The sequence below is a fragment of the Xiphias gladius genome, chromosome 17 (assembly GCF_016859285.1).
Source record: "Xiphias gladius isolate SHS-SW01 ecotype Sanya breed wild chromosome 17, ASM1685928v1, whole genome shotgun sequence".
Taxonomy (NCBI): Eukaryota; Metazoa; Chordata; class Actinopteri; order Istiophoriformes; family Xiphiidae; genus Xiphias; species Xiphias gladius.
Window position 1 is genome coordinate 12,453,481 of NC_053416.1, and position 27,795 is coordinate 12,481,275.

The 27,795-nt window shown below is 39.3% G+C and overlaps 1 protein-coding gene across 4 annotated transcripts; it reads left to right on the forward strand.

Moving 5' to 3' along the window:
- The first annotated feature begins 244 nt into the window (after positions 1-244).
- Positions 245-27,709, forward strand: acsl6 (acyl-CoA synthetase long chain family member 6). Of its 4 annotated transcripts, none has more exons than XM_040149791.1 (21): positions 245-258; positions 2,153-2,366; positions 4,371-4,485; positions 5,671-5,735; positions 7,967-8,068; positions 8,442-8,541; positions 8,809-8,987; positions 10,320-10,352; positions 11,166-11,217; positions 13,469-13,542; positions 13,760-13,837; positions 17,670-17,804; positions 18,295-18,429; positions 19,967-20,062; positions 20,877-20,949; positions 23,483-23,571; positions 23,778-23,894; positions 24,044-24,187; positions 24,487-24,588; positions 24,699-24,770; positions 25,387-27,709. In XM_040149791.1, the coding sequence occupies exons 2-21, from the start codon at positions 2,163-2,165 to the stop codon at positions 25,525-25,527; spliced, it is 2,106 nt and encodes a 701-aa protein (XP_040005725.1). In that variant the 5' UTR covers positions 245-258; positions 2,153-2,162; the 3' UTR covers positions 25,528-27,709. The 4 variants fall into 4 exon arrangements, with proteins under 4 accessions (XP_040005725.1, XP_040005726.1, XP_040005723.1 ...); XM_040149792.1 differs by having other exon boundaries at positions 2,153-2,261; XM_040149789.1 differs by lacking the exons at positions 245-258; positions 7,967-8,068 and having other exon boundaries at positions 2,172-2,366.
- Positions 27,710-27,795: the final 86 nt, after the last annotated feature.

The window sequence follows — 27,795 nt, forward strand, 5'->3', positions numbered from 1 at the left end:
CTAGTCCCGCCACTTCTCAGTGCTGTAGTGTAGATCATCTCTTCTGTGCTGCTTTTAAAGTAAGAGGTATGTGGGGGAGGACCCCTCACTCACCCTTTTTTGAAATGTGAATGATGTGTTCTTCGTCACAGCAACTGGGGGGAGTAGTGATGAGATCACATTTATTCATTAAACACTTATATCAGACAAGACCAACAGGAAGTGTTTGAAACACAACTCTGAGAATTTTTTAGGAGGGTTTGTATTTGTTAAATATGTGTCTGCGTCTGGTCAGGCCCGTTCAAATGCTTTATACTGTATTTGGAAGTGGTAGTGAGCGCTCTTTACCACTTCCTGCATAACAGTTTTTGTTCAGTGCCCTCAAATTTCAGATGTCATGCGGTGAAGTGATGACTGACCGTAACTAAATCTAATGTGAAACCTCGAAAATCCGGCATTTTGCTCCCCCTGCTTGCAAAGTTGGAATCAGTTAAGTGACAAAGTGTAGCATGTGACATAAATTGTCTTGTGTGGATGAACATGTTGATAGCTCACACACTGACATACTGATTAATAGTAGGGGGACAACATGACCTCACATTTAATGCAAGGATGTACACTTGGTAGCACACAAATCATTACACATATGAGTTCCTTCGTGATATACGTTGCACCAGTAGTTGTTTCCAGAAATTCAGTACATTGCTGGAAGAGAAAAAAAACAAATTGAATAGAGGAAAATGAGAGTTTCAGAGCAAATTTGGTTTAGATTGAGAGTTCATTGGCTGTAGAAGTGAAAGATCCAGTTTTATTAAGCAGAAATTGTGGGCTGTTTGTCACATTTTCACATCTTTGACTTTGGTCAATGTTTTCCTTACTGCTGCAGTCCAGTGTCAGGCACCAGACTGCGGTTTTATGGTTTTCAATCCCGCTTCTTCTTCTTCTTTCTTTATTTCTCTATTTCTTTATTTTGCGCTAACAAAGCGCTACATCCTTTGAAAATACTTTAAGGAGATTACATGTATGAGTTTCTTAGGAAACTGTAAACCACTGACTTGATGCAGTTGCATTTTGCTTGTTTCAATATCATCTGCTTGGCAGGATATAAAATTTAGAATTCAATCCTTGGACAGATAATGCCTATAGATTAGGTATTGACTGATCATGCCGCATAAAAGCTGCGATTATGTCCCATTTATTCCTCCGCATTTTAATTTTGAAGCTCCTGCTAAGAAAATAAATGTTCTGAATGAGTATTCTGAAATACTTAAAGATGCTCACGTGCACTCATATGCCACATTGTTGAAACAGTATTCAGATTCTCGCTGTCCTAACAATGCTACTACTGTACATACACACAAAAAAAGAACCAAAGGTTTGTTGGAAATCCTAAGTCAACTATCCCAGAAATGGTCGAATCAAGGGCAACTACACTTAATTATAGATACTTGAAGATGTTTCACTTCTCATCCAAGAGGCTTCATCAGTTCTGACTGACTTGTGGGGAGTTCCAGGTGCTTGACCTCTGTGGGGTCATTATCAAGGCCACTGATGTCACATGGTTTGTTAGTGCTCCTGGCTGACAACAGTCTTTGGAGTTTTTGGAGTAACATGAGGCCAAGTGAGATTGGCTGCTAAATCTCCTGGGAAGGGATGTGAGGACATCATTGTAGGTGGGGGAAAAGTGGTGCCGTAGACCTCCTCCTCTGTACAGGGATGGTTTCTCTACTTTAGATAGCCTCCTTCACTCCTCTTTCAAGCCAACTGTCCTCCCTATTCAAAATATGTACGTTTTTGTCCTCGATGGAGTGTCCCTTGGCCCTCTGCTGTAGGTAAACTGCTGAGTCTTGACCTGATGCGTTTGTTCAATGGTTGTTTAGTTAGGTGAAACCAAACAACCATTGATCAAACATTTACTCTTGTCCTCATGTCTAACAGCTCTCGTTACAACAGCCCTGAGCTATAATAACTGACATCAATGGCCTTGATAACGTCCCCACTGATGTTAAATACCTGGAACTCGCCACCAGAAGTGAAGAAACCTGTTGGACGAGTATCTACAACTGAGTCCAGTTGGCTTTCATGCAGCTGTTCTTGGATAACCATACCTGGATGACTTAGAATCTCCAAAGACACCTTAGTGAACGGCTTTCCACCTTCCTGCAGAGCTGAGTTCCACCCTGATGGAGAAGATGCAGGCCCAGGAGATGATGAGCGGCCTGAGGATCCCGGAGATGGACGATATCGGCCAGTTCTTCCACTCCCTGCCGACCTCCACACTGGTGGGCATCGGTGCTCTTACCGCCGTGCTGGCGTACTGGCTGGCCACCAGACCCCGCCCCATCAAGCCACCCTGCAGCCTGCTGCACCAGTCTGAGGAGGTGCCGGTAAGATGGAGCAAACAGAAAAAACACACACACACACACGCACGCACGCACTCACACACACAAATTGATTCAAAGATGCATACAAAAGTAGAAGGAGGAGTATCAGGTGTAGGGTCTCATTCACAAATGCTGACAATATTTGTCACAAATTTCTCAAAAGTGGAAAGAGACTCATTTGCAGATGCGGGCACACCAAGTGGATATTTGCTGTCCTATTTCTGTCCCCCAAACCCAGATGAGAAATTAGATAATAATTAAAAAAAACGCTGATGCCCTCATTTAGGTCACATTCAATTGTTACCATGCACTCACAGCAATAAGCTTCATGAGCAGGAGTGCTTTGGGGTTTGTTTGTTTTTTTTGAGTGTGTGTGTGTGTGTGTGTGTGTGTGTGTGTGTGTGTGTGTGTGTGTGTGTGTCTGTGTGTGTGTGTGTCTGTGTGTGTGTGTGTGTGTGTGTGTGTCTGTGTGTGTGTGTCTGTGTGTGTGTGTGTCTGTGTGTGTGTGTGTGTGTGTGTGTGTGTGTGTGCGTGTGTGTGTGTGTGTGTGTGTCACCTGGGTTTTACCTGTCAGCCTACAGGCTGCCCTAAGCATTGGTGGTCAATAATCAGCCTGAGAGGAAGACCTGCAGACACTACCATGACATATTTCTTACTTTGATTTACAGGTGACAGGGTGTAATTACAAGTCTATCCTAAAGAGATGCTATAATCAATCAAAGATAAGGCATGATGTATAAAATCATAATAAAGTGTCAGGTCTATAGAATAACTGCCATTATTATGGAAAACATGATTACCAGTTTTGGCAAATGTGCTGTTTATTTTTTTGTTGTTTGGTTTTTGATTGAAAAAGATATGACGTCATTGTACGGCTCCATTTCTGACACAAAACCTGCACACTGGACACACGGAGACAAATTCATGGGTAATTCCTGGTAATACGCACTCGCAAACATACACACACCTTGTGTATGTGCATGATAAAAGCAAGGTACGAAGAAAGAAAACACACATGCAAGCCTACTTATCTCTGTGACCGCTGAACTCAGTAACGCTGAGCCGGCAGTGGTGTTGAATATACTTTACTTAAACTCTCAGAACAATTTGCTTACCTTCAATTTATAATCTTCACCCATTAATAACCTATTTACGTTTACCGATTTCTAAGAATAATAATGGACAAACAAATAACCACAAATAAAAGCTAGCCACTATTAAAACTTGCTCCGTGTTGCTTGTTTGGACTTCATAATGTGCCCTCGATTCAGCCCAAGTCCTGGTTTACCTTAACCACCATCCCAAACACAAGCTGTGTTTCAAACATACACACCACAACCCGGTGCCCTCTTACTGGCAGGTGAGGCTGGCAGTATTTGTAGTCAATGTGAAACTCCTTATAGTCTTTTTGTAGCTAGGAGGGGTTTTTTTTGTTGTTGTTGGTAATTGTGTTGGAGGTACTGATACTACCGTCTAACAGAGATGAGTGTGTGTCTGACAAGTGCAGGCATAAAGTACAATACAAGCACACACAAAGACACACAAACAGTCAGTGTTGTATCATGAGTTTCATAACATGACAGGCTCCCTAATCTTTTGATCTTAAATGATTCATTTGCAAAAAGGAATTTGCTTCAGCGTTTCTTTACTTTCATGCGAATTAACTCAAATCACTCAGAATGCATCAGGAGCATGCACACAGGAGAACAAAACAAAGCTCTGTTCAATTCAGAAGGCTGCATATTTCTTATATGAATTTGTGAGCTGACAAAAAAAGACAGATTATTATTTGAAGAACAAGGAAAACAATTCTCATCACACTCTCCCTCAGGCTTTGGTATCCATTCAACACTGCCTTTACGATGGAGAAGAATTAGATCTTTTTTTTTTCCAAATGTTTTTCATATTGATACCAACACCCCTAGAGTTTAGAGGAAACGTTGTTAACATGTGACAGGGTGTTACACTGTCTCCTTGTCTCTCTCTGTCTCTTTCTCTTTGCATCAGCATGAACATGGAGGCCGCAGATCCATGATGGGCAACAGTCCCAAGCTGCTGACTCACTACCATGACGACGCCAGGACCATGTATGAGGTCTTCCAGAGAGGCCTCCACATATCTGGTGTGTAGAATACGAGGTGGAAGAATAAACACTTTTTAGTGTTCACTTGCGCATACATATACAGACAGATGCTAGGGGTAAAACGAATCCCTCGGCTGCCAGGGTGACGGCCATCGTTGCCAACGGTGACAGTGTCAGTGCCAGGGAGTTTAAGCAGACACATTTAGTGACTAAGTGTCTGACTCAGGCAGATTTATGATATTAGGCAGAGGTATTTGTGCCAAATAGTGCTCCAACCACACCTTGTCCTGAGAGAAATTAATTTTCACTTTTGACTTGTGGTTTATAACTTTTTTTTAAAAGTCATTTTTAAAAAATGATTATACCAGTGTCAATCATAATTTGAATGCTTAAAAAAAAGAGACTGAATGGAAAGCAGTTTCATCTCTTTATTTGAAATGGTTGTCAACCAAGTTTGAAGTAGAAAAGCTTGAATGAAGGCAAAGCCTTTTCAGATCGTAATTTTCAGTGGCTGTTTCAGCCTGCTTGGTTTGAGTTTATCACATCAGGACTACTGATCTTATTGTTGACTCAGCACAGAAAAATCTGCTGAATTACCTTAGGATAAATTCACATTTTTTCAAGGCTGTCTGAAAACAATAGTCAGACATCCATATGTGCATTGAGGCGTTGGTTTTGCTTGCTTGTATCATTCTTCCTGTTCGTACTGCGGGAAGACAAAACCCACAGCCACTGCTACGTGCAAAAATGAACTTCAAAGTTTATATGAGACTTCAGGAGTTTGACTTAGTCAGATCAGCAAGGAAATACTGTATATAAAAAGAAAATGTTATACTAAAAAGACTTGGCCTTCAATTTTTTTTAATGGCCCCGTATGAACAACAGTATGATTACAGCATGCAAAAACCAGTCTCAGTGTTCACATGGGCATTTGACAGTAAAATTATGAATCCGTCATAAAATATTCAGGGGCTCTTCTTACTTTCTGGGTACATTAGTTTGTACACCAAGATGTTTCTAAGATTACTTGAGATTTCTGTGTCCCTGATCCGTTTACAATCACCATCATGTTTAAGATTCAGGGCTGCTAACAGGGTTTTGGTCATACATTTTAAAGTGTGATGCCTCGTCCACCATCATATAGGTTTTACACTGATTTTGGTTTTTTTTTTGGTTTTTTTTGGACACTAAAACTTGTCTCATGTCTCACTGTGTCTTCAACAGGGGATGGACCTTGCTTGGGCTCACGGCTCCCTAACCAGCCTTACAAATGGATGTCCTACAGAGAGGTTAGTGCAGTTCAGGACATATCTTATCTATCTTGTAACAACGACAGGTGCAGTCCTAGGTGAGAGCAGAATGAACCGTGGAAGAGGAGTTAACTCTAAAAAGGGAGGTGGAGCATGGGAAAACTACCACAGGCAAAAACTACTAAGTGTTTTCTAGACTGGTAACAAAGCAGAGTTCAGATTGCTTCCATATTTGCTAATCATTTAAAGATCTTTATCATTATCATTATATATTATTACTTTTTCATAAACATCCTTGTCACTCATCATCATCTTTATAATGACATTTGATGAGCTGTACACTAACCCGTCGATTTAGGAAGCTGCAGAAGTCGGCACCGTTGTGTTGTGTAGTTTGCATACATACATATATGTATATATATATATATATATATATATATATATATATATATATATGATATACTGAATAGTCATAGCCTGTCTGGATGACATGTAAGTTGTCAGATCACTGTCCCGCTACACTTGGTTTACACTATGTAAACTGTCATATATCATTGCCTTTCTGTGATGCAACGATTACACATGAAAGCTGCGGGCTGCTTTGCAGAGGTGCTACTGTTGGCCTTGTTACAGCTAATGCTAGCTTTTCCTGAATACAAGAAACACAATACAAATAGGACAGCGTCCGAAAGAGCTGAAATACACAAGGATTAATGGCAGTGGCCAATCCGCAGTTGGCCAACAATATCCAAAACTTCACACATTATGTGTGAAGTGTAAAGTGTCAATGTAGAAGGCATATATAAGACTATACACAAGGCAAACTGACCATTTCTTAGTGTAACGGTTTCTGGAATTAAACCAAATTTCCCTCTGTTTTTTTTTACGTGTAGGCAATCTAAAACCCATCTTTGGTGGCATCAGCTCGAAGTACTCATAGAGGGCATGTGTGGGGTCACTGATAATCTTTTACACTTTTTGGAGGATTTGTTCAGTATTAAGCTGTGCTAAGGATCTTTGTGTTTTGCCAATCATTTTACGATTGAGTTGTGAAATTCTTTTAATAAAAGGAGTTTAGTTCACGTAGGCAGTGCTGATGCTGCTGAAGATACCGAAAAACAAGATCAATCAATTGTGTTGAGAAATGTAATCTTTTAAAAAAAGGTCAGCCACTCATCAAAACCAGGTCACTTGTAGTTGTTGATGGTCAATTCTGTATATTTGGAGATTAAATCTGAATGCGTCGCCTTCACTTTAACATCACATGTCGATTACACAACCCTGTTCATGCAAGCAAATTTCAGAAATGCGTTTGAGTAAACTCTGCCAGCACCTAGAACAGTTGAAGACTTCCAACATCCCTTGAAGCAGTTTCTGGTTCAAATAAATCTCTGAACACAGGAGTCAACCTGACATGATTTGGAGAGTCATGGGAGTGGTGTGGGTGGTTGGTGGGGAACTTTTAATTTTTACAAGTGATGTAGAAATGTATTATAAAGCAAAGCACAAAGCCTTATGAGAAGTGAATTACGCCATCCTCAAAATTTATCAGTGGCATCGGGTTTTTCTTACAAGAAAGTGCTGGGTGGAAGGTTTTTTTTATTTTTTTTATTTTTTACCCAGGGATTCCAGATTAAGTCTGGACTTGCTTACAGGCTCATTCAGAGAGATGCTGTCTCTTTATCAATGCACTCTTTATTCTCAGTCTGGGTTTCGTAAATAATGTGCAATACTACAAATGAAACATGGAACATGTGAAAGAGATTATGCAGCTGTCGTCACTGTCTAAACTTAGGAACATAAATCCTGTTTTCTCTGATGTCTTTCATAATCAAAGTAATTTGAGAAAAGAGATTTTGGTAATTTACTAGTTTACATAGTAGAAGATCATGCATTTTTCTAGAGATGAATCAATGGATTTTTCAGAAATGGGCTTCAAATTTGGCAGATGACCTTTGAATGTTATTGTGTTTTATAGATGAAGCATGATGAAAAAATAAACACTGCCCTTTAATTCAAATTATTACCAGAGGTCACTTTATTCACCTGAATTACTAAATAATAATTACAAATAGTAAATAGTAATAGACTCACTAAGCCAAACATCGAACATTAAGAAGAATTTCCTGCCCTGTACTGTTTATTTCCCAGGAAACTGAGTTTTTAATATCACATGGAGTGTTGTCTTTTCTTGGAAAACTACTTCAGAATTTGTTTGGTTTTGTTCCACGTGCTCCAATCACCTGCTACCCCATCTTCCCACTCCATAGGTGACGGCCCGGGCTGAGCATCTGGGTTCAGGCCTGCTGCACCAAGGCTGCCAGCCCAACCCCCACCAGTTCATAGGAGTGTTTGCCCAGAACAGGCCAGAGGTGATTCTCACTCTTTGTCTCGCTCTGTCTCTTTGACTTTGTTTCTCACGGTCTGCTTGTCTGTATCACATCATTATGCTCAGACAAGTTGGGCCGTTTCACAGATGCTTTCATTTATACAGGCCACAGATGTAAACACAGTAACTGTACACACTGTTCTACTCGTATCCTGTCTCGTTTTACCAGATTAGCCTTTTGTCTCACAAAAAATATAAAAAACTAAAATGTATTAGCTTAAAAGTATATTACTTGGTATAAATAATAGTCAACATATGTAAGTTAAGCAAAGTAGTAAAAGGATGTGTCTAAATTTTTAATGGATGAATGAGCTCTAAATGCTGACCTTTGACCCCTGACTTGTGTGTGGTTATAGTGGATCATCTCAGAGCTAGCTTGCTACACCTACTCCATGGTGTTGGTTCCCCTTTATGACACTCTGGGCCTAGACGCCATACGGTTCATCATTAATACTGGTAAGAACACACACACATCGCACACAATCAAGCTGTTACATACAAATGCTATAGTACAACGGTACTCAGGAGGGATAATCACCTCTAACCCAACTAAGATTTGAGTTTGAGACGTAAGCACGATAAACAATCTTCACCTCATTGAAGGAATAAACCACAAAGCCTGCGACTAAATAACTTTATTTAATAGAGTGAAATCATTATGTCATTAGACATTTAAGGGGTTTCACTTACTGCAGATTCAGTATGTGTCTGGTGTCATTTCAGCTGACATTTCCACGGTCATTTGCGACAAAGTAGAGAAAGCTCAGGTGCTCCTGGACAACATGGAGCGGAAGGAGACTCCGGGCCTGCGAAGAATCATCTTGATGGATGCCTTTGACTCTGCCCTCATGGAGCGCGGCAAGGACTGCAGCGTCCATGTGCAGGCCATACAGGAAGTTGAGGTGTGACACGTAGCTAAAAAAAAATATCTGCAAAGCTAAAAAGGGTCTGTTGGGGGGAACTGGTTCAGTTCAAGTCATGCAAACAACAGTATATCTTCGGAAATATACTGTATACACGAATGAAATGAAATAGAATTGGTCTTTAAAAGATCTATTTTAATGTTTCCTACTGTGTGGTTGTCATTCCAGAATAATGGTAATTACACCTGATATTTGCTGTAATTCAACAAATAGTACTTTCACCTAGCATATTCTGGTGCTCTTTTCCATCCCGTAAAGTTTATATACTCATCCGATTTATTTACAAGGTTTCCTGGACTCTAGCTTCATCTAAAAAAAACAAAAAAACACAATGAGTCACATCTAGAATTATTTAAATCTTCTGAAATTTTTTTATATGTCAGTAAATCCACTCAGGTTTTTTCACTTTTATTGCTGTCCAAGAGTTTATCGCCCCCATATGACAGCTGGAGAAGACATTACTGCATGTCACCTGAAAGCTCTCTATAGACGACTCAGGGGAAGTGGACAGAAGTAATCAAGTCACCATTGCTGCTCACTTGTAAATCTGCACAATGACACTGTAGTGTATGTGAAGACTAAATAAAACTACTGCTGGCCAGGGCTATGTAACTGCACAGAATTTTCACATCCATCCTGTGGAGGTTGGACCAAAAATTCAAATGGTAAAATTACTTTTTCTCCCAAAATCAGTGTCATTAACAATTTAAGACGATTGTTTTAAGACTGGATAAAATACAAATTCACTGAGGCTACTGTATATCTGTAATGTAAGGTGATTGTTGACCCTGATCAATTCAAACATCCGTGCTTTGACTGTCAGTGAAAGTGTTTAATTTTATGGTAATGGCTGCAGCCACGCCATACTTTTTTATGAGTCGTCGAAAGTCGAGAGACTCGACTATGCACAAAAGGATTGGGTGCATAAAGTACGTAGGCATAGTTAGAGGAGATCTTTATCTACTCGTCTTTGGCTGCGTAGAATCTGACAAATGTGGCCTTTCACAATCGAGAATTGAGAATTTCATATTTGTAGAGATGGCTTTCTGAGCATGTTTACTTTCCATCAACGTAGAACCACAGATGTTTGGCCTTTGGTAACCAGATGAGGACAAATCAAACATGACCCAGACGTTCCCATCCTTGATTTTGAAAAGTCACAGACAGACCTCAAAAGACACTCACTGTTCAAGGAGTCATGGAAAATTACAGTGAAGCTATATCCAATAATGTTATTTTAATGTCATTTATGAATGTCAAGAGTCATGTCCTCTAGTAATAGTTATTTTTCATCTTGTTTTATTCTCACAGGCTCTGGGCAGAGAGCACCACAGAGAACCTATAGTAAGTAGTAATTCACAATCCACTATACAAAGGGAAAAAGATGTACTTTACGGCATTTTTAGTCATGCTAATAGCATGGCTCTAACAATGTCAGTAAACATGGTAAACACAATGCCTGCTAAATATCAGTATGTTAACATCGTCATTGTGAGGATGCTGACATTAGCATTTAGCTCAAAGCAACGTGCCTTCAGTAATAACAGCCTCATAGACCCGCTAGCGTGGCTGTAGATGATGATAAGTTCATTGTTTTTGGTGTAAGTATCAAGTCAATTCATTTAACAACACATTGAACTGAACTTGTCTAGAACCTGACAAGGGATTTATGTAATAATCTGCAACATTATAAATAAACAAAATAGCAATTAGTGTTGCTGAAAGCTTTTACAATTGTTTTTCCACCCGAAAAAAAAAAAGAGTATCTAAGTATCTTTATTGTGACAGATCTCATGCGGCTTCGTTCACATTTTTCCTGTTTTTACAGATTAAACTAGACTGAACACTGACAATTCAGCCCCAGCCCTCTTACTACTGGATAATAGCCAGCCAGGAGTGTGTTCGCGCTGCTTAAAATCAGAGAGAGAGACTCAGTTTGAATAGGTCGCACACTGAATGCACTGTGATGAAATAATCTTGTGATGATAAAGAAAGGGGACAGAGCCAAACACTATGAACATTTACAAACATCCAACATTCCTTACTCTGTAATGACATGTGTTGGTGCAGCTTGAGTTTGGAGAAGCTACAAGAAGTACAAGTTCTTTTCATGATTAAGTTACATGTCATCTGACTACTATACGTTTTTCTCCACAGCCACCAGCACCAGACGACCTGTCCATCGTGTGTTTCACCAGTGGAACCACAGGTATTAATTGTATAAATGATGTGAATAAAATGCTTAATTTGTGTTTGGTGCTTGGAATGTCACCAATTCTATCAGTATCTATTCATTCCTGTTAGTGTTCCAATTAAGTTTTGAATAACTTTCATTTTACGGCACATGTTCATCTTTTAAGGAGAAATAAGGAAGGACAAGAGATGATAGACAAAAAAATAGAACATAAAATTGGTTCGGTATCTAAAAATGCACAATTTGGATGAACATTGTACATTTTGTAAATATCTGTGTGCATCCCCATGCAAAAATATTTCCCACGCTACACCATTCCAAGCCAAGGAACACATTATGCCCAAATATAATTATAGGTATTATATGTATTAGGTGTTTTGGATGTATTACCTGCTGCACTTACAATGGGACCAGTTCACTTGCCGGGAACTGCTCCTTTAAATTCTGGCCAAACGTGCTCTCTGGCTCATAACCTGACTTTGATATACTCTATGTTCTTACTGTTGTTTATGTATTTGCAGGGCAAGTTATAAAACCGATTTAACCAATGGCGGCACACCTGTCATAAATTGTTTGGTAAAATTCCTTTCTGGGTCTGTGGATTGACGGTATGCAAAGCAGAACCGGATCAGATGCAACACATACAGTAAATTTCTCATGTTGGTTTGTAAGATTCTTATGACTGTTGAGTTCAAAGTGGGAACACGCTGCTGGCTTGCAGTTAATTGCAGGCTGTCTGTTTCACTAATATCACAGTGGGTTGGCTGCAAAATCAGTCCCCTGCCCTTTGCTTTCTAGACGTTGCTCCCTTGTGATTCGGTGGATACAGCGTGTCACTAACACTGTGTCTGTTCAAACTGGGATCGTCCCTGCTGAAAATAAAGCACTGACATGGTCTGATACTGAAGATAAACATTTAATTAACCAAGTGGTTCACAGTTATTTAAAGTATTGAGCATTTTCAGGGGCTTAATGTGCAAAAAAAAATGGCATATATAACTTAACTAAGATAAATCATTCAGTATCTGAATACTATGACTGCATGGCAGGAAATTTCTAAGAATGATTTTTGTTTGATATGTCAAAAAATAAGTCTGAAATTCAGTATATGATCATTGCTGTGTAATACATAAAACACAAGACAAAAGTATGTCACACTGAAATTGAGATTTATGGCACGGCAGTTCTTCCATGATTCCTGGAAATATAGTTTTTGGAACTAAAAAAATAAAAGAGCAAATACTCAGGAAGGAGCATTTACTGTCAATCCAGTTTCATCACAACAGTGACCTAATAGTGAGAGAAAAATTAACCATCTCTCTGTTTTCTTTATATCAATGGACATGGTGGATTCTCCGGCATGTTCGGACATGCCAGAGGGTGATACATTCATTAAAGTGAGGAAGCACTGCTGCTTTTTTAAGAGGTCCAACCCCACAGCAACAACAACTGCTGAAACCAACAGACAAGGCAACCAAAGCCAGGTCATGTGAGGACCCACTGGTGTCAGTTTACAAGTGCCACCAGCTGCATCCTGACACATTCAGGGTCCAGTGGTGTGCTGAAAACTCTGCCACCTGCTGGCTTTGAGAGAGAAATGTTGCCACTTCAACAGAGGGTTAAGTTTCCTAATATCCCTCTGCTTTTCTGAAGAATTCCCTCCTTCCTTCTTGCGACATCTATTTAGCTCAGAATCTAAAGTATTGTTCACAGCTGTGTGAGGCAGATTGTATGTTTAGAAAGAGGAAAATGCTTTACTTAGGAGTCATTGCCTAATATAAACTGCTGTGTGTGTGTGTGTGTGTGTGTGTGTGTGTGTGTGTGTGTGTGTGTGTGTGTGTGTGTGTAAAAAGGAGTGACAAATGAAATGACTTTACAGTAACTGAGGAAATATGGTCAGTTTAGTGTGTTATAGGAATTGCCAATCACTCAGGAATCAAGAAGAACAGCATATATACATTATGTATATGCGTGTGCAGATAGCACATGCTGTGGTCCATCAGTGCAGGTTCCAAATGTACAAATGAGGCAAGAATTAAACAACGTGAAACAATTTCAAGAGATCACTGGCGATATGAAAGCTCCTTTTCTGACACAAGTTATTCCTGTGTGAGTAAAACGCAGAGGAAATCTGCTGAGCCAGGTGTTTCGTTCCAGGTCAGATTCCTATTGTCTGCCCCCCTGGATGACTGCTGATCCTCAGGCAGTTGAGAGGAGTTTCACTTTTGTGATGTGGTGTTTGTGTCTCTTTCGTCTGCTTATACAGGAAACCCAAAAGGAGTTATGCTCACCCATGGGAACGTGGTTGCGGATTTCTCAGGCTTCCTCAAAGTAACAGATGTAGGTGACCCTCTATTCTTGTTTCCTTTGTACAGGAAATCTTTTAAACTGCCCCCTAGATATCATCCATGTTTTGGTATGATTTAGTTACAATGTCTGGCTTTGCCCAGTGATTCATCAGTCTGGTTTTATCGTCATATTTTTCATTTACATTGTTGCACAAACCCAAAAAATTTGAATGGCCATCTGATTGATATCCTCCTTCTGTCTCCTGCAGAAAGTCATTTTCCCCAATCAAGATGATTGCCTCATTTCCTTCCTGCCACTGGCTCACATGTTTGAGAGGCTCATCGAGGTAAATGTGCTAAACGGAGATTTGTGACCACAGGAATGAGATAGTTGTAGTTTGTGTTGTGTAGTTTATGATTTTCAAGATGGTAGGATAGGAGTGGGGGCAGAGGAAGGAAGGTGGGCGTTAATTTGAAGTTATATAGTGTGGGGGGAAGTACGAAGAGATGGAGAGAGGCACTCTTTACCCACACTCTCCCTTTCCTTTCTCACATTTTGCTTTCCAGCTCTGAGGATGATTGCCAAGTCTGCCTTTTACAGCCAGTGGTCTGCAGGTTACATCATTTCTTAGTCTACTGAAGCGTGCACACACACACACACACACACACACACACACACACACACACACACACACACACACACACACACACACACACACACACACACACTCGCACACAAGTAGACACATTCGCGCGCACCCACACACACACAAAGACCTCTGAGAACCTTCAATTTATATGCACAAAATGTTATTGAGAGAAATCATGATAAGGCAGAAAATCAGAGGACATATTTGCATGCCTTACAGGGACCCATTTCCTGTAAAACCTGTCTTTACCTGAAGCTAGTCACTAACTGAAGAGTTCAGCTGTAACATTTGGACTGTGGTGAGAGCATTCACCGCTTGTCCTTACAGAGTCAGTTATTGCAACAAATCTACTGTTCAATTGTGGAAAACAGCTTCATTTTTCAGTTTCACTTTTAGTCAGAGTTTTGATTTTATTTATGATGGCTTCAAAGAGAGAAGGGTGTGAGTATTTCTGTTCATCCCACAGCACTGCTGCCACGGGCATACTTTCCCTGTGCGAAGTCTCAATCCCTCTCATGATTTCCTGTAAAAATCCAGTCAGAAACCCGATTAAGCATTTACATGAAATCAGGTTTCTTTTCCAGAAATGTAGCTGTTTCAACAAAGTTTCTCATAGGCCCTCACTCCCGATTGCAGAAACCGGTCGTGGCCTTTTACGTGATGTGCAAGAAATCAAGCAAATGCAGGTTACTTACATACAAACACACTGAATGACTGACTTTGTTCACTAAAACCACAACTGTCACCACTGTATGTCCAAATTAAGCACTGCGTTGGAAGAATTTTCCTTGTCTTTCTGCCATGGCATGGACAAATATTCCTGCGCGACACAAGAAAAATGCACACACATGCGCAGTGAAATGCAGACCAAACAAACCCACAAAAAGTATTGGTTGCATCAGATTCTTAATGAGACCCTTTTTGTTCATTTTTACTTAGTCATCTGTCAAACCCACAGCTTACACCTCAATAACGTAATCAGCTCACCTAAAAGCACACAAATGTGTTTGGGGGTGAATGTTTGTTCCTTGATGTTCAGGGTTTAATGTTTCTAAAACAGTGCTTATTATAGAGGCTAAAATTATTAATCTGAAGCAAAGCTTCATATACTGGTAGCTCCTCAGGATCAGTTTTTCATGCACTATGGGTTTTTATTTTCTGCCAGCAGTTTCCATCCAAGTTTTGATGACATGTTGACAAAAAATAACAACAGTTAGCCTCCAGACCTCAGGCAGAGACTCACTGCTGGCAAGAGGATGTTGTTTTTACCAAGAATCTGTCAACCAGTGGCTCTGGGCTTTGCTTATACTGATTCGTACTGACTCATTACTGATTCAGGATCAGCCACAAAACCTGACATCAAATACTAAACACCTCAGAGAGGATGTAGTGAGACTGCGTTTTTGGTCTCCTTAAATGACCTTAGGCCTTGCTGAACCTTTTAAATAGTCCTTATATCTTAGGCATCATTATTACATAAAGTGAATATTTATATATATATTTATGTGTATGTGTGGTCCTTTTTCGTGTGTGTGTAGCCAGTCAGGTTGCATCAGGTTGAACCAGCCTGGTTGGTCTGCCTACTAAACACAGCAGAGTTGTCAGCAACGCGAGTCTCTGATGCAGGAAACCACCTAACTTCCCCATTAAGCTCATCAAATGACACAATAGGAACAAGTTCAAGAGTGTCGCACATGCACACAAACTAACCACGCTCCACACCTAATACCGGTGGTGCCTCAGTCAAAGGGAAAAAAAGAGGGTGGACCTCCTGCTTCTCTGTGTCCTCAGATGGCTTCAGAAACAGGAAGAGGGGGACATACTGTATAATGTATTTTTTCAGAGCCACTTGACAACAAAAGGACTTGGAAGTGTCACAACCTGCAAGGCATGTGAACATAATACAAATTGAACATACAGCAATTGTCATTTAAAATATCCTTCCTCTCAGTTTGTACTGCAGTTTCCAATTCGGAGCAAAATCTGTAAACTGCACATCAGCTTTCTTGCTTTTCTTCTTGATTTGGGTGGGATTTGTTCAAATGTAATCAGCGGCACCACTGCAATCAGAAGTTTCAATGGTGATTAGTAGATCATTACTGAGTAATGAGTCACTTCCTCTGCTGCCTGCTTGAGTTCATCCTCTCTGAGCGTAGAGTGTTCTTGAGTGCCCCCCCCCCCCCCCAAAAAAATTTATCCTTACAAAAAAAAACAATAGGTTGATAATATTTCACCCCCCCCCCCCACACACACACACACACACAAACAAAGATAAGAGGAAGGTAAAAAAAAATTCTCTTCCATTAATCATATCACAACCCCCCAGATTTATTGTGTGAACCACTGAGGGGGGTCAGACCCCTAGGTTGGGAACTGTCAAAGTATTTTGCATAAAACTATGAAAACATCCTCACATATTTGTTCTTTACTTATCATATATGAACAGGATATATCTGTATCACATAGGTGCTCTGTTTGATTATTATGTAACAGTGTGTAATTGTGAGTTTTCATCTTTCATATATGCTAGGAATTCATCCTATAAAATATGGAGGAATTTGACTTTTATATTATGAACACAACTTTTAGAATCTTTATCAATTGGTTTCATATTATTGCTAGTAACTATTTTCCTGTGTGTTCAAGTACTTTGTGGTATGTCTTAGTGTGTTCTTTCCAGCATGGGGAGTATTCCATAGGTCTGACATGTGTGGGGCTGAGCGCTTCCAGATATTGGCTATAAATCTATCCTGGTTTATTACCGGATAAATCAATAGGACAGGGGTTTCTTTGTTCTCTTTAATGGTATAAAAAAAAGGGAGTTTCACTGTTTGGGGGAATCAATAACAACAGTGTGCTAAAATTTAGCTGTTAATACTTCTTTACTTTTACTTGTAATGGAGAATTTATACATTGTTATACTGGTACTTTAACTTAAGTCTAAAATATACGTACTTTTTCCATCACTGATAGTAACATAACTGTCTTCCACACACTTGTATATTTATTGTAGCTCATTTATGATAAAATAGAGTGTATAGATCCTAATGTGCATAAGCTCGTCTCTATTTCTAACAACCACTTACGGAGCATTATCCAATACATCGATGGATATTAAAACATCAACACAAAACGTAACACTCCTCTTTTTGCTAAATGACAGGGGACTTGATAGTTTGGGAATGAGAACCCTAATCTTTTCCGACAAGTATGATGTTTGATACATTTACTTGTAGTTCACATTAATGCCCAACAAGTACTTGTAAGTTTATCAGTAATTTACCCATTAATAATATATCTCTTATCCTATGTAGAACAATTAATAGAGTAAGGTACTTTTATGGCCACTCAGTGCTTAGTAAATTAAGTTTACCTCCATTAATATCCATCAATTGCTGGTAATAATGTGAGTCGATTTTTAAACTACAAATCTACCCCCCCCTTACAATCTTTGGATTTTCTCTGTAAATTATACCAGATAGCTAATAGCTTTAATGTATCAATTTATGTTATGTGTTCGTGTCTGCAGTCTGTGGTGTACTGCCATGGAGGACGGATCGGGTTCTATCAGGGCGACATCCGTCTTCTTCCAGATGACATGAAGGCCCTGCGGCCAACCATTTTCCCTGTGGTGCCTCGACTGCTCAACCGCATGTACGACAAGGTGAGTTGAACAGATACAGAAAGGGCTCTTAAGGAAACTGACGATGAAGCAATTTAGCTTGTTTAGTTCATTGTGATTTCCTCCAGGAACAGAAAACATCATCTGTGAAAACTGTCACTGTCTGTGAAATCGACTCCTTCTCTGACGGGGATTTGTGGTTTGAAAATCAAATGAAATTGGTTACTGCCAAGATCTTTGCCGTCCAGTGCTCTGGCTGTGCTTTGGGGATAGAATGAAGTACCGATTTTCAGCAATTACTTCAGAAATACATGTTGTGTAATAAACAAAGGGAGAGTTACGGAGAATAATGTAAGAGGAGAGATCAGAGTTTTGTTCTTGCACTTAGCTTGTTTTTTCACTACTTCCTAGTAATTTCTGGGCAATTTGCATAAATAAATTTACATGTTTTCAACAGCTGGAAAGAGAAGGGACTTTCCCCAACGAATACCAACCCAAAAGATTTGTGTTTTTTTACTTGTCTCCTCTGCAGATATTCAGCCAGGCAAACAGCCCATTGAAGCGTTGGCTGCTCAATTTTGCTGCAAAAAGAAAAGGTGCTGAAGTCAGCAGCGGGATCATTCGCAGTGACAGTATATGGGACAAAATCTTCTTCAGTAAGATTCAGGTAAGTAGCCTTTCCCCTTCCTGAACTAAAACTGGGGCGTCTACCTCACGTGCTATTGTTGACATCTATTACATTAGCTGCTGATATCGTGCAACTACACCATAACAGCATATACTCCCCTTTGCTCAGTGCATTTCAGAAAATTATGCCTGGAGAAGTCTAGTTGTTCCATCATAGTTTTCACCCTAAGTACAACCTCTGCTCATTTATTTCTGTGCATTTCTAAAGAATTTCTTTCAAATTCTTAAAAAATATTTCATAGACTTAGCATTTCTAACTCTCCAACCTCAAGAATGGTGGCCTGTTACACCTGTTTGATACTCACTGACTGCATCATTTTTGTATCAGGAAGAAGGCTGAAGTTTTGAGATGAGAAAAGCTCAGAAAATGCTTAAGGTATAGTGAAGAGATAAATGGGGAGACAAAATGATTTATTATGTACGTTAGCAGGGAAACAGGATAGAGGACCCTAATGCAGACACATGGGCAGGCTGATACAAAGAAGTTGTCGTTTAATATAAGAAAACACCAAACGTAGCTGAAGTAAGCATTCTGCCTGAAGTTCAGGAAGACAGACAGACAAGACTCAGGAAATCGAAACTCAGGCGGCAAAATACATAGGAAAACTCAGGAACAAGCACAGGAAACTCAGAAACTGATACAGAGTGAGGGGAATACAGAGACTTAAATACACAAGGGAGACAAGGGTAATAGGGAACAGGTGAAATTAATTTGGGTGTGGGAAGCAATAACACACGTGGGAAAAAAAACAACACGAAGACATGAAGTAAAATTACCAGATACTCAACAGATAAATTATAACAAAATAAACAGGAAGCACAGAGTCCATAAGAAGGGGCAGATTGTGACAGTACCAGAGTTCCTCAAAGTAATTACAAAAACAAAAAAAACAATTAAACTATAGGGTTTTTGAGCTGTGAATGGTATTTTTATAATGTGATTTTCACCCATTCTTTAAAATCCAATATAAACAAGCAGCTGTAAAAGACAAGTAGCAATTATAGTTGCTTGTATTTACCCTCTAGTATGTTTCATTGTGGTGTTAAACCTCTTGGATAATCTTCCAAGTGAAATCTATGTAGATAAGGTAGATAATAAATTTTCCATAATAATACTAGAATAGAGTAAGTATTCAGGTAATCTGCTTCATCTGTGTGGGTGTGGTTTGTTTAGAATTGTGTTTCGTACACAGAGGGACAAGACATATCCTTTCTCTAACTGAGCTAAGCCATTTCAAACCAGTTAGAGGAGCACAGAGAAAAAAGGAAAATAGAAATATGTCATGTAAAATAACCAGAACAGTTATAACCCCAACGCTTATAGCAAGAAGATGATGGAGAAAAAAAAGTTTTCAGGGCCTTTAAAGCCCCATTCTTTCCAATCCAGTGCCGAGGTCAATATATTCCTGGATGATTTTTTAAATTATTTTTATTATTATTATTTTAAGAAAACAAAAATGTTTTTTCTTGTTATTCAAGATATATCAACTATTAAGATGTGTTTCCCCATTGTGCAGGCCAGCCTGGGAGGAAGTTTGAGGATGATTATAACAGGAGCAGCTCCTACCTCGCCCAGTGTCCTGGGATTCCTCAGAGCAGCTCTGGGATGCCAGGTCAGGCAAATACATACGCACACACACAAACACACACACACACACACACGCACACACGCACACACACGCACACACACGCACACACACACAAACACACATGCATACACACACACACACACACACACACACACACACACACACACACACACACACACACACACACACACACACACACACACACACACACACACACACACACACATTTTTATAATAACAATGAATCAAATGAGAAGGTGAAAGGGGTTACTTGTAGTAATGAATAGACAGAATTATTCACAGAGCTTTTTAGAGACTTTCAGCTCATTGTTTAGCTGTAACTCAACCACGGCAGGAAGCTGTTTTCTGCAAATCATAAAAGCTATAAAAACCCTCAGTACACAACCTGCTCAACACCAAATGGAAGACAGACACAGTTAGTGAGTCGCTGGTGAATATAGTGGAACATTTATCAGCTGAAGAGCAAGACATTTCCCTCACGGTGTGGTAGAAACCAAAAACAGTGAGTGAATATCGGACTTACATTCATCAGGTGGCAAGAAACATGACTCCTAAGGAATGATTATGTTACGCATTCCGCTGCCCAAAATGGCTATAACAATTATTGTAGGTTCAATCCTAAAACTAAGTCTGAACTATCAAACAGCCCTGTTAAGATGAGGGGATCAGACAAAATGTCCTCACTCTTAAGGTCTAAAGCTCAACTTGGTCCACACAAAGATAGGTACAAACTGTGTCTGACCAGCATTCACATATGAGGGCGCACGCACATCCTTCACACACCCGTCCTCTCAACATCGTCTGTGTCTTTGTATAGGTGTACGAGGCATACGGTCAGACAGAGTGCACAGCTGGCTGCACCTTCACCACACCTGGAGACTGGACCCCAGGTGAGCCAACACCTATGCAAAAGACCCGGAAGAGAAAGAGGGATCCTTATTTCTGCCCAACTCAGTTAACTTGTTTACTTGATTGTAGGCTCTGTTCAAAGGTCTAAAAGTGATGTGGTTGAGTAATGATTTTAAGAAACAAACAACCCCCACACTGGAACAGTGCTTAATTGAGGTCACCGTGTCTATAAAAACTTGATAAGGGAATTCCTTTGCTCAAATCAGCCAGCCATCGAAATTTCAAAACTGTGACTTTGCACTGACCTGTGGGTTAGCAGCTGCTCAGATAATGATGTAACCTCTCATGCCTTATCAGCTCTGCTCCCGATGAAAGATTGTATAGACTACACTCACTGGAAAAGAGGCAGGACATGCATGTTCTAGCTAGATGATTCAGGGGAGAAAAAAGGGAGAGGCCTGGAAACATGAGACAGATAGAGAGAGAAAAAAGCTGTTAGGGCACATTAATAACAGTCATAATGCCTGCTTAGGTGATTGCCAAAATCAACAAGCTGGCATAAAATGCAAAGTAGCTTTCATAACTGCCTGTATTTACCCTGTAATGTGCCACATTTCTATGTTAAACTTCTTGGCGCTAATAATAATTTTCCAAGTTACCTCCGTGCAGTTCACACGCAAGTAAAAACTTTGTGTCTCTCAAAAGACAGTCAGCAAATAATACATTTATAGATAGAGTTAAACCAAAATAAGCAATGCATTCTTTGTTTCTTAATTGAGATGTATTAAATCAAATTTGTCTTTTGAGGGTCAATATTACAAAAACTAAATAAAAATTAATATTATTATTGTTGTTATTATTGACTGTACATGATTTGACACACAATACAGACAATAATAATTATAAAGTTTATATATTAAGCTTCAGATCATTTTCTCAAATAGTTTCTGGATGTTTCTGAAAATTAAAGTACTCTATGGAAATGCCAAATTTTCCAAATTCTCAGGGTTTCGTCTTGGCATTATAATAGGCCTTGTCAAGCAGCAAATGGCTTGAGAGCTTAATCTAAAGATGTAACAGAGAGGTCAACATTACCTTTGAGGTAAAAAGCCATTTTTTAATATAGGAATTTGAGTCAGTGGAGGGAATGTTGTTGGAACAATTTGTCATCATGAGAGCAGGATAAAGGGGAACTGGGTAGCCATTCCCAGATGGCGGCTTGTTCGTTCTCGTAACAGCTGATTACCAGCACATACGCTGAAAAGGTTTTCCAGGCCTCCACATCTTTGGTCCAACATAAAGAGTCTTTGACTGAGGCTTTCCCACAGGTCACATGGCCTTGCAGTAAAGTGCTTTAGTGGAGGTAAAAGAGAAAAATGACTTACTAGTTTCTCAGTTTTATTGTTGATGCAGAATTACGTTATTCTTATTCTAAAACATCACATGACCTTTGACCTTTATAGTGTAAAGCAGGTACTGTGCTTTGTGAGACAGTGTAGTCTTTCTCAGCCAGATTTTTCTTATTTTTCTTCTCGTGCACACATTGGATTTATTTGTATCTGAATCAGTAAAAGAACAACCAAATATATGTATCGCACATGCAGTCAGAAATGTTTCTTTAAAAGAGTCATTTAATTTGCTCCTTAAACACAGGTGCAGTTCAGATACTGATATTTTCACTGCAGAAAATGTAATCTGTCAAAACTCTGTTATGTAAAAGTCAAAGGCTTCTCATTTAATATGTACTCAGCATAAAAGTTACTAATTTACATTTTTGAAGAGGCATTGAGACAACATTGTTGGATGTGATCTTTCTCAGATGATTCTAAAAGATGGTGGAGTAAACTAGGTTTCTTTGAAAATGACTTTAGGAACATAAATGCTGATGCTAAAGGAGAGTCTTCAAAATCTGTACTCTGCATGGGATTTCAAACATTGTGAAATACAGTACTTAAAAAGTAAAAGGACTGACTTTAAAATGTTTCCTAAAATGTACAAGGATACTAAGAAGCTACTCAGTTGCAATGGCAGGAGCAAGTGCCATTAGTTTCCATGACCCTTTAATTTAACGTTAGCTCTTTCCTCTGGTTATGTTCACATATTTTTTGAAAGAAAGAATGCCTGAAACAAACACTGAGAAAGAAGTGGCGCGATACATGTTGTATGACTGCATATCAGACAAAACAACAACATGAGTGGTACGTGGTCTGTGCCACAGCCTGTTGTGCAACTTGCAGCAGGGATAATTCTCACCATGTTGATTCACATCAAAAATGCAGTCTAGCATCACCCTCTGCTGCTCAGCTCTGATATTTCATGAGATATCTGTATTTATTTGAAAAACGGATGTTGACTGATCTTACTTCCTTCTTGTACCTTAGCTTTCACCGATGATTATTTTTGATGAATGTAACCATAAGTGTTACTCTGTATCTGGAAACCCATTCAGTTGGCAGTGAGCAGTGGGCAGTGTTAGGGGAATTTGCACGGTCAAAACTGTGAGGAAAAATTGAACAAACTGAAGAAAACGTCTTTTGGTGAGTTTCTAATTATTTTTCTTGTTCTGACCAATAGGTCATGTCGGGGCTCCACTACCATGTAACCTCATTAAACTGGTGGATGTTCCTGAGAAGAACTACTTTGCCTCTAAGGGAGAGGGAGAGGTAAACAACGGGATTCTGAAAGAAAGAGACATAGTTTAAGCTCATTTAAAAATCCACAATGCCACTTTGACTTGAAGAAACGAGGCCACACATAAGATGTGCAAAACCACATTTAAAAATGATTACTAGGGCAGAAAGAAATAAAAATGTATTATCTTTGCAGAGAGATCTTTGCAACCTCAACCCTTTTCTAATCTTTCATCCAGGTTTGTGTGAAGGGACCAAACGTTTTTAAGGGCTACCTCAAAGACCCAGAGAGGACGGCGGAGACGCTGGATGCAGACGGCTGGCTCCACACCGGAGACATTGGAAAATGGTTACCTGTACGTGCATGCAGCTTACATTAGACTCCAGTACTTATTCATAATAACCAAGTATTGAATGTTATACAGCATTTGCTTTGAATAATGCATTGTATATACATGAGCACTTTTCATCCTGTTTTCTCTTCTCAACCTCGCAACACCTGTAGAATGGCACACTGAAGATCATTGACAGGAAGAAACATATCTTCAAGTTGGCGCAGGGCGAGTACATCTCCCCTGAGAAGATCGAGAGCATCTACATTAGGAGTGAACCTGTGGCACAGCTCTATGTTCATGGAGACAGTCTGCAGGTAAGGACAATAACAGACTCACACACATACACAGTATCTTAATGTCCCATAGACCCTAATACAGGGTAGGTCTTCTGCTCAGATTCTTAGTTGTCTATGTTTAGCTTTCAAAGGGGGGGGGTATTTAATAGGTCCTACGAACCTGATGCTATGTCTGTGCCGTGGTTCTTTAAACAATATGCGCCATATCAAAACAATACAAATAAAATATGAACTCACCTAGCTGTCACCATTTCTAAGATGATTCAGTAGACAATCTTTTGACTTTTTCCCCTTATGTATGTGTTTATTCTTTCCAGTCCTGTTTGGTGGGAATTGTGGTTCCTGACCCTGATGTCATGCCGGAATGGGCCAAGAAGAAAGGCATATTAGGTACCTACAAGGACCTCTGTAAAAACACGGTAGGTGACGCATGGCTAGATAGAATCAACCTTCAGATAACATTGTTTACGATAGATGCTGAAAATACTGAAGAACTTTAAGGAAGATAACTTTCTTCTCTCGTCAACAGGAACTAAAGAAGGCAATCCTTGAAGATCTGGTGCGTCTGGGCAAGGCCAGTGGCCTTCACTCCTTTGAGCAGGTAGGCAGGGAAAAATATCTAAAATATATACATTTTTGGTTTTGCCTTTTATTGCAGCAGTATTTTCCTTAGTACCTTTACAAAAATATATACAATAACTTTGGTCTTAAAGCTATGGTATGAAGGTATGAAAATGTATCTTTATAGGGTCCTAGGGTTATTCACAAATTGCTCAAGTTGAACTACTCAGTGGCTAACTGTAAAATATTTATTCTGCAGCAAATTTTAAATATACTTTGGTTACATTTTTATACTTAATGACATTGTAAATATCTTCATCTTTATAAATATGAAAGACAATGTTGTTGAAAACTAGTAGTTTGGCATATATTTTCTCATAAAAATTAATATAACAGATATTGCAAAATCAGCCAAGTAGGGGTAAGTTACTGACATTAGGGCTATTTCCTTGGATAAGTAAAGGTCGAACCAAAAATATTCATTACAGGTCTTACACTGATGCTTTTGTTTCTATATAACAATATTGCCTGAAGTTATACTAACCTTAGATTCCTGTCTATTCTTAACCAAGGAAGTTTGCAGTAACTTGAGGGAGACTCTCAAGAATCTCGTTGTCATTCAGCAGCTTTTCTATTATTTTCCATTTTGCATAAAGGTGAAGAACATCTACATCCACAACGAGATGTTCTCCATTGAAAACGGCCTCCTGACTCCGACACTAAAGGCCAAGAGACCAGAGCTGAAGGAGTTCTTCAAGGAGAAGATCCACCAGCTCTACAGCAGCATCTCTATGTGAAAGCCAGCGGACCTCATTTTTCCCCTTAAGCATCTTAGCACTAAGATCTGCTTTGACCATTGACCTGAAGTGGTCAAGGATGCCACACCTTAGACTTAACGTGCTTTGGGAAAGCAAGCCAAACCTGGCTCTACTGTGGAAGATTTAAAATGCCTAAATAAGAACAAATCAAACAAAGAAATGAAGTGAAATACAATGCACATTGTCATATGTATTTCCTTTTTATGTATCTATTTACTGTGTCATAATTAAATGAAAACATATATTAAAAAGACAGTTATTTAGCTTTTAGTCCGTAATAACCCAATGAATTGTTTTTCATTGTGACAAATTTTCCATGCGGCATTTTAAAAAAAAGGGCTGAAGGGCTGAAAGTGAGACAATGGGACAGATGAATTTTGCAGTGCATTATGTTACTACAAGTGACAGTCAGCTGTCCTTGATGCTTTTGTTTTACAAAACACAAAAAAGTTCTACATTTTTGAAAATTACTGTAAGATTAGACCTAGTGTGATGGACCTTTTATATTTGGAATTTATTTATTTAATTGTCAAAAACTTTTAGACTTTCTTCTTTCTTCAGCAGTAGTAAAGTTATGTACTGCAAAATGTATCCATCCTGTAGTCTCATGCCAGCAATAATAAGCCAACTGGCCTGTCCTCAAGCTGCGATTGGACAGTTGGTTGTTTTTCATTCTGGCCTTGAATGTGTGTCTTATGAAAACTCATGACAGTGCTTCACATTTAGTATTGCCAGGTTTAACCTGCCAATGCTGTAATGGAATACCTGTCTTCGCATTGTTTTCTGTGTTATGATTTTTTTTAAATGCGGAATGGAAAAGTCCTGTCACAATGAAAAACGAGACAAAAAGCTAAATAATTGTCCTTTTAACATGTTTTTCATTCATTTCTGTATGTATGTGTACTGTTTTTCACGTTGTTTGTTTGATTTGTTTTCATTTAGCCCTGTTAAATCTTCCATACACTGCTACATGCTATCCACCCAGAAAAACCATCAAATGCTCTGTCCCCAGCAGCAGAAACTCATCAGCACTTTTTATGTTGAGAAGTCCATTCCTACTTCCTGTCACTCTGCTTATCTTCTATCCTGCATCAGTTTAAACCTACCAGCCAAACACAATCGAAATCCACAGCTGGACAACGCCAAGTGTGATGTCTTTGTGTGTAGTGTAGCTCAAGGAGTTGTCTAAATGTCTGATAATACTGTCACCTTGTGGGACAGTAATGGACTTCATCCCCAGAGGAAATAAGTAGATTTTCACTGGATCAAGCAAGCCTCTGACAGCATCTCCCCTAATCTGACACAACAAGGATTGAAGTTATGTTCAACCCAAACATTGTGCAATTAGACCGAAACCAAATCCTCCTGTTTGAGATCAGAATTAAGATAGTAAGGTAAAGCGAGTAGCAGGTCCTGCCTTACAAATGATTGTTGTCCACACTGCCTCATGTGGAGCATCTCAATGTTTGAGCCACATCCAAAATCACAGTTCATGTCATGTGTTCACATCATTCATTAAGTCATCTTGACATGGCTGTGATCAGCGGTTTAGCATGCATGCTCCTTGTTTATATGAAGGACTGGCCCACTGTAACGATCATCGAAGTTCACACTGCACAGTTGACAAATTCACAACTTTTTTTTTTCATCCATCTCTGCACAATGAGTATGTCAGGTAAAAGAAAACAAAAACAAATATCGGCAGGGCTCAGGGCAATGCATGCAGTTTGCCCTGCAGTGCTGGGACCGTTAGCTTTTGACTTGAAAAAGGTGAGTAATTCCTTTGTGGCCATTAATAGCGGGTTGTATACAGCTGCCCACAGCCACCGCTGCTAGCGCAAGGCTCTGTAACGTAGGCAAAGCTGATGAATTCCACTCACTGCGGTATAGAACAAACATCAACTTTTAAACAAAAGAAACCATTTTTCTGAAGGGGTTTACACATAGAGGTAATGTATAGGCTTTTTAAGTTGATTACCGTCCCAAAGCATAAACAATGTGGATGTATATAAACGAGGACAGCTAGATGTAAGCATATTTATTAAATCAATGGTTTGAATGGATTTTTTTCTCTTTTTCTGCGTGTAGTGAGATGAATTGTACTTATTTATTTATCTATTCTGCTGTAAAACGGAATCAGCACCATATCCTTGTAATGATTGAGTGCAGCAATAGGGATGAGGGAGGGCGGGGAGTAGGATAAGGGCAATGAAATAAAAGATATTCTGGAATGATTTTAAACTAGTG

Excerpts from the sequence above, each read along its gene's own strand:
- acsl6 (XM_040149791.1), top strand. The coding sequence starts at position 2,163 with ATGGAGAAGATGCAGGCCCAGGAGATGATGAGCGGCCTGAGGATCCCG. Across the intron at positions 18,430-19,966 it reads TCTTCTTCAGTAAGATTCAG|GCCAGCCTGGGAGGAAGTTT; the intron begins GTAAGTAGCCTT and ends CCCATTGTGCAG. Across the intron at positions 23,572-23,777 it reads CCTCTAAGGGAGAGGGAGAG|GTTTGTGTGAAGGGACCAAA; the intron begins GTAAACAACGGG and ends TCTTTCATCCAG.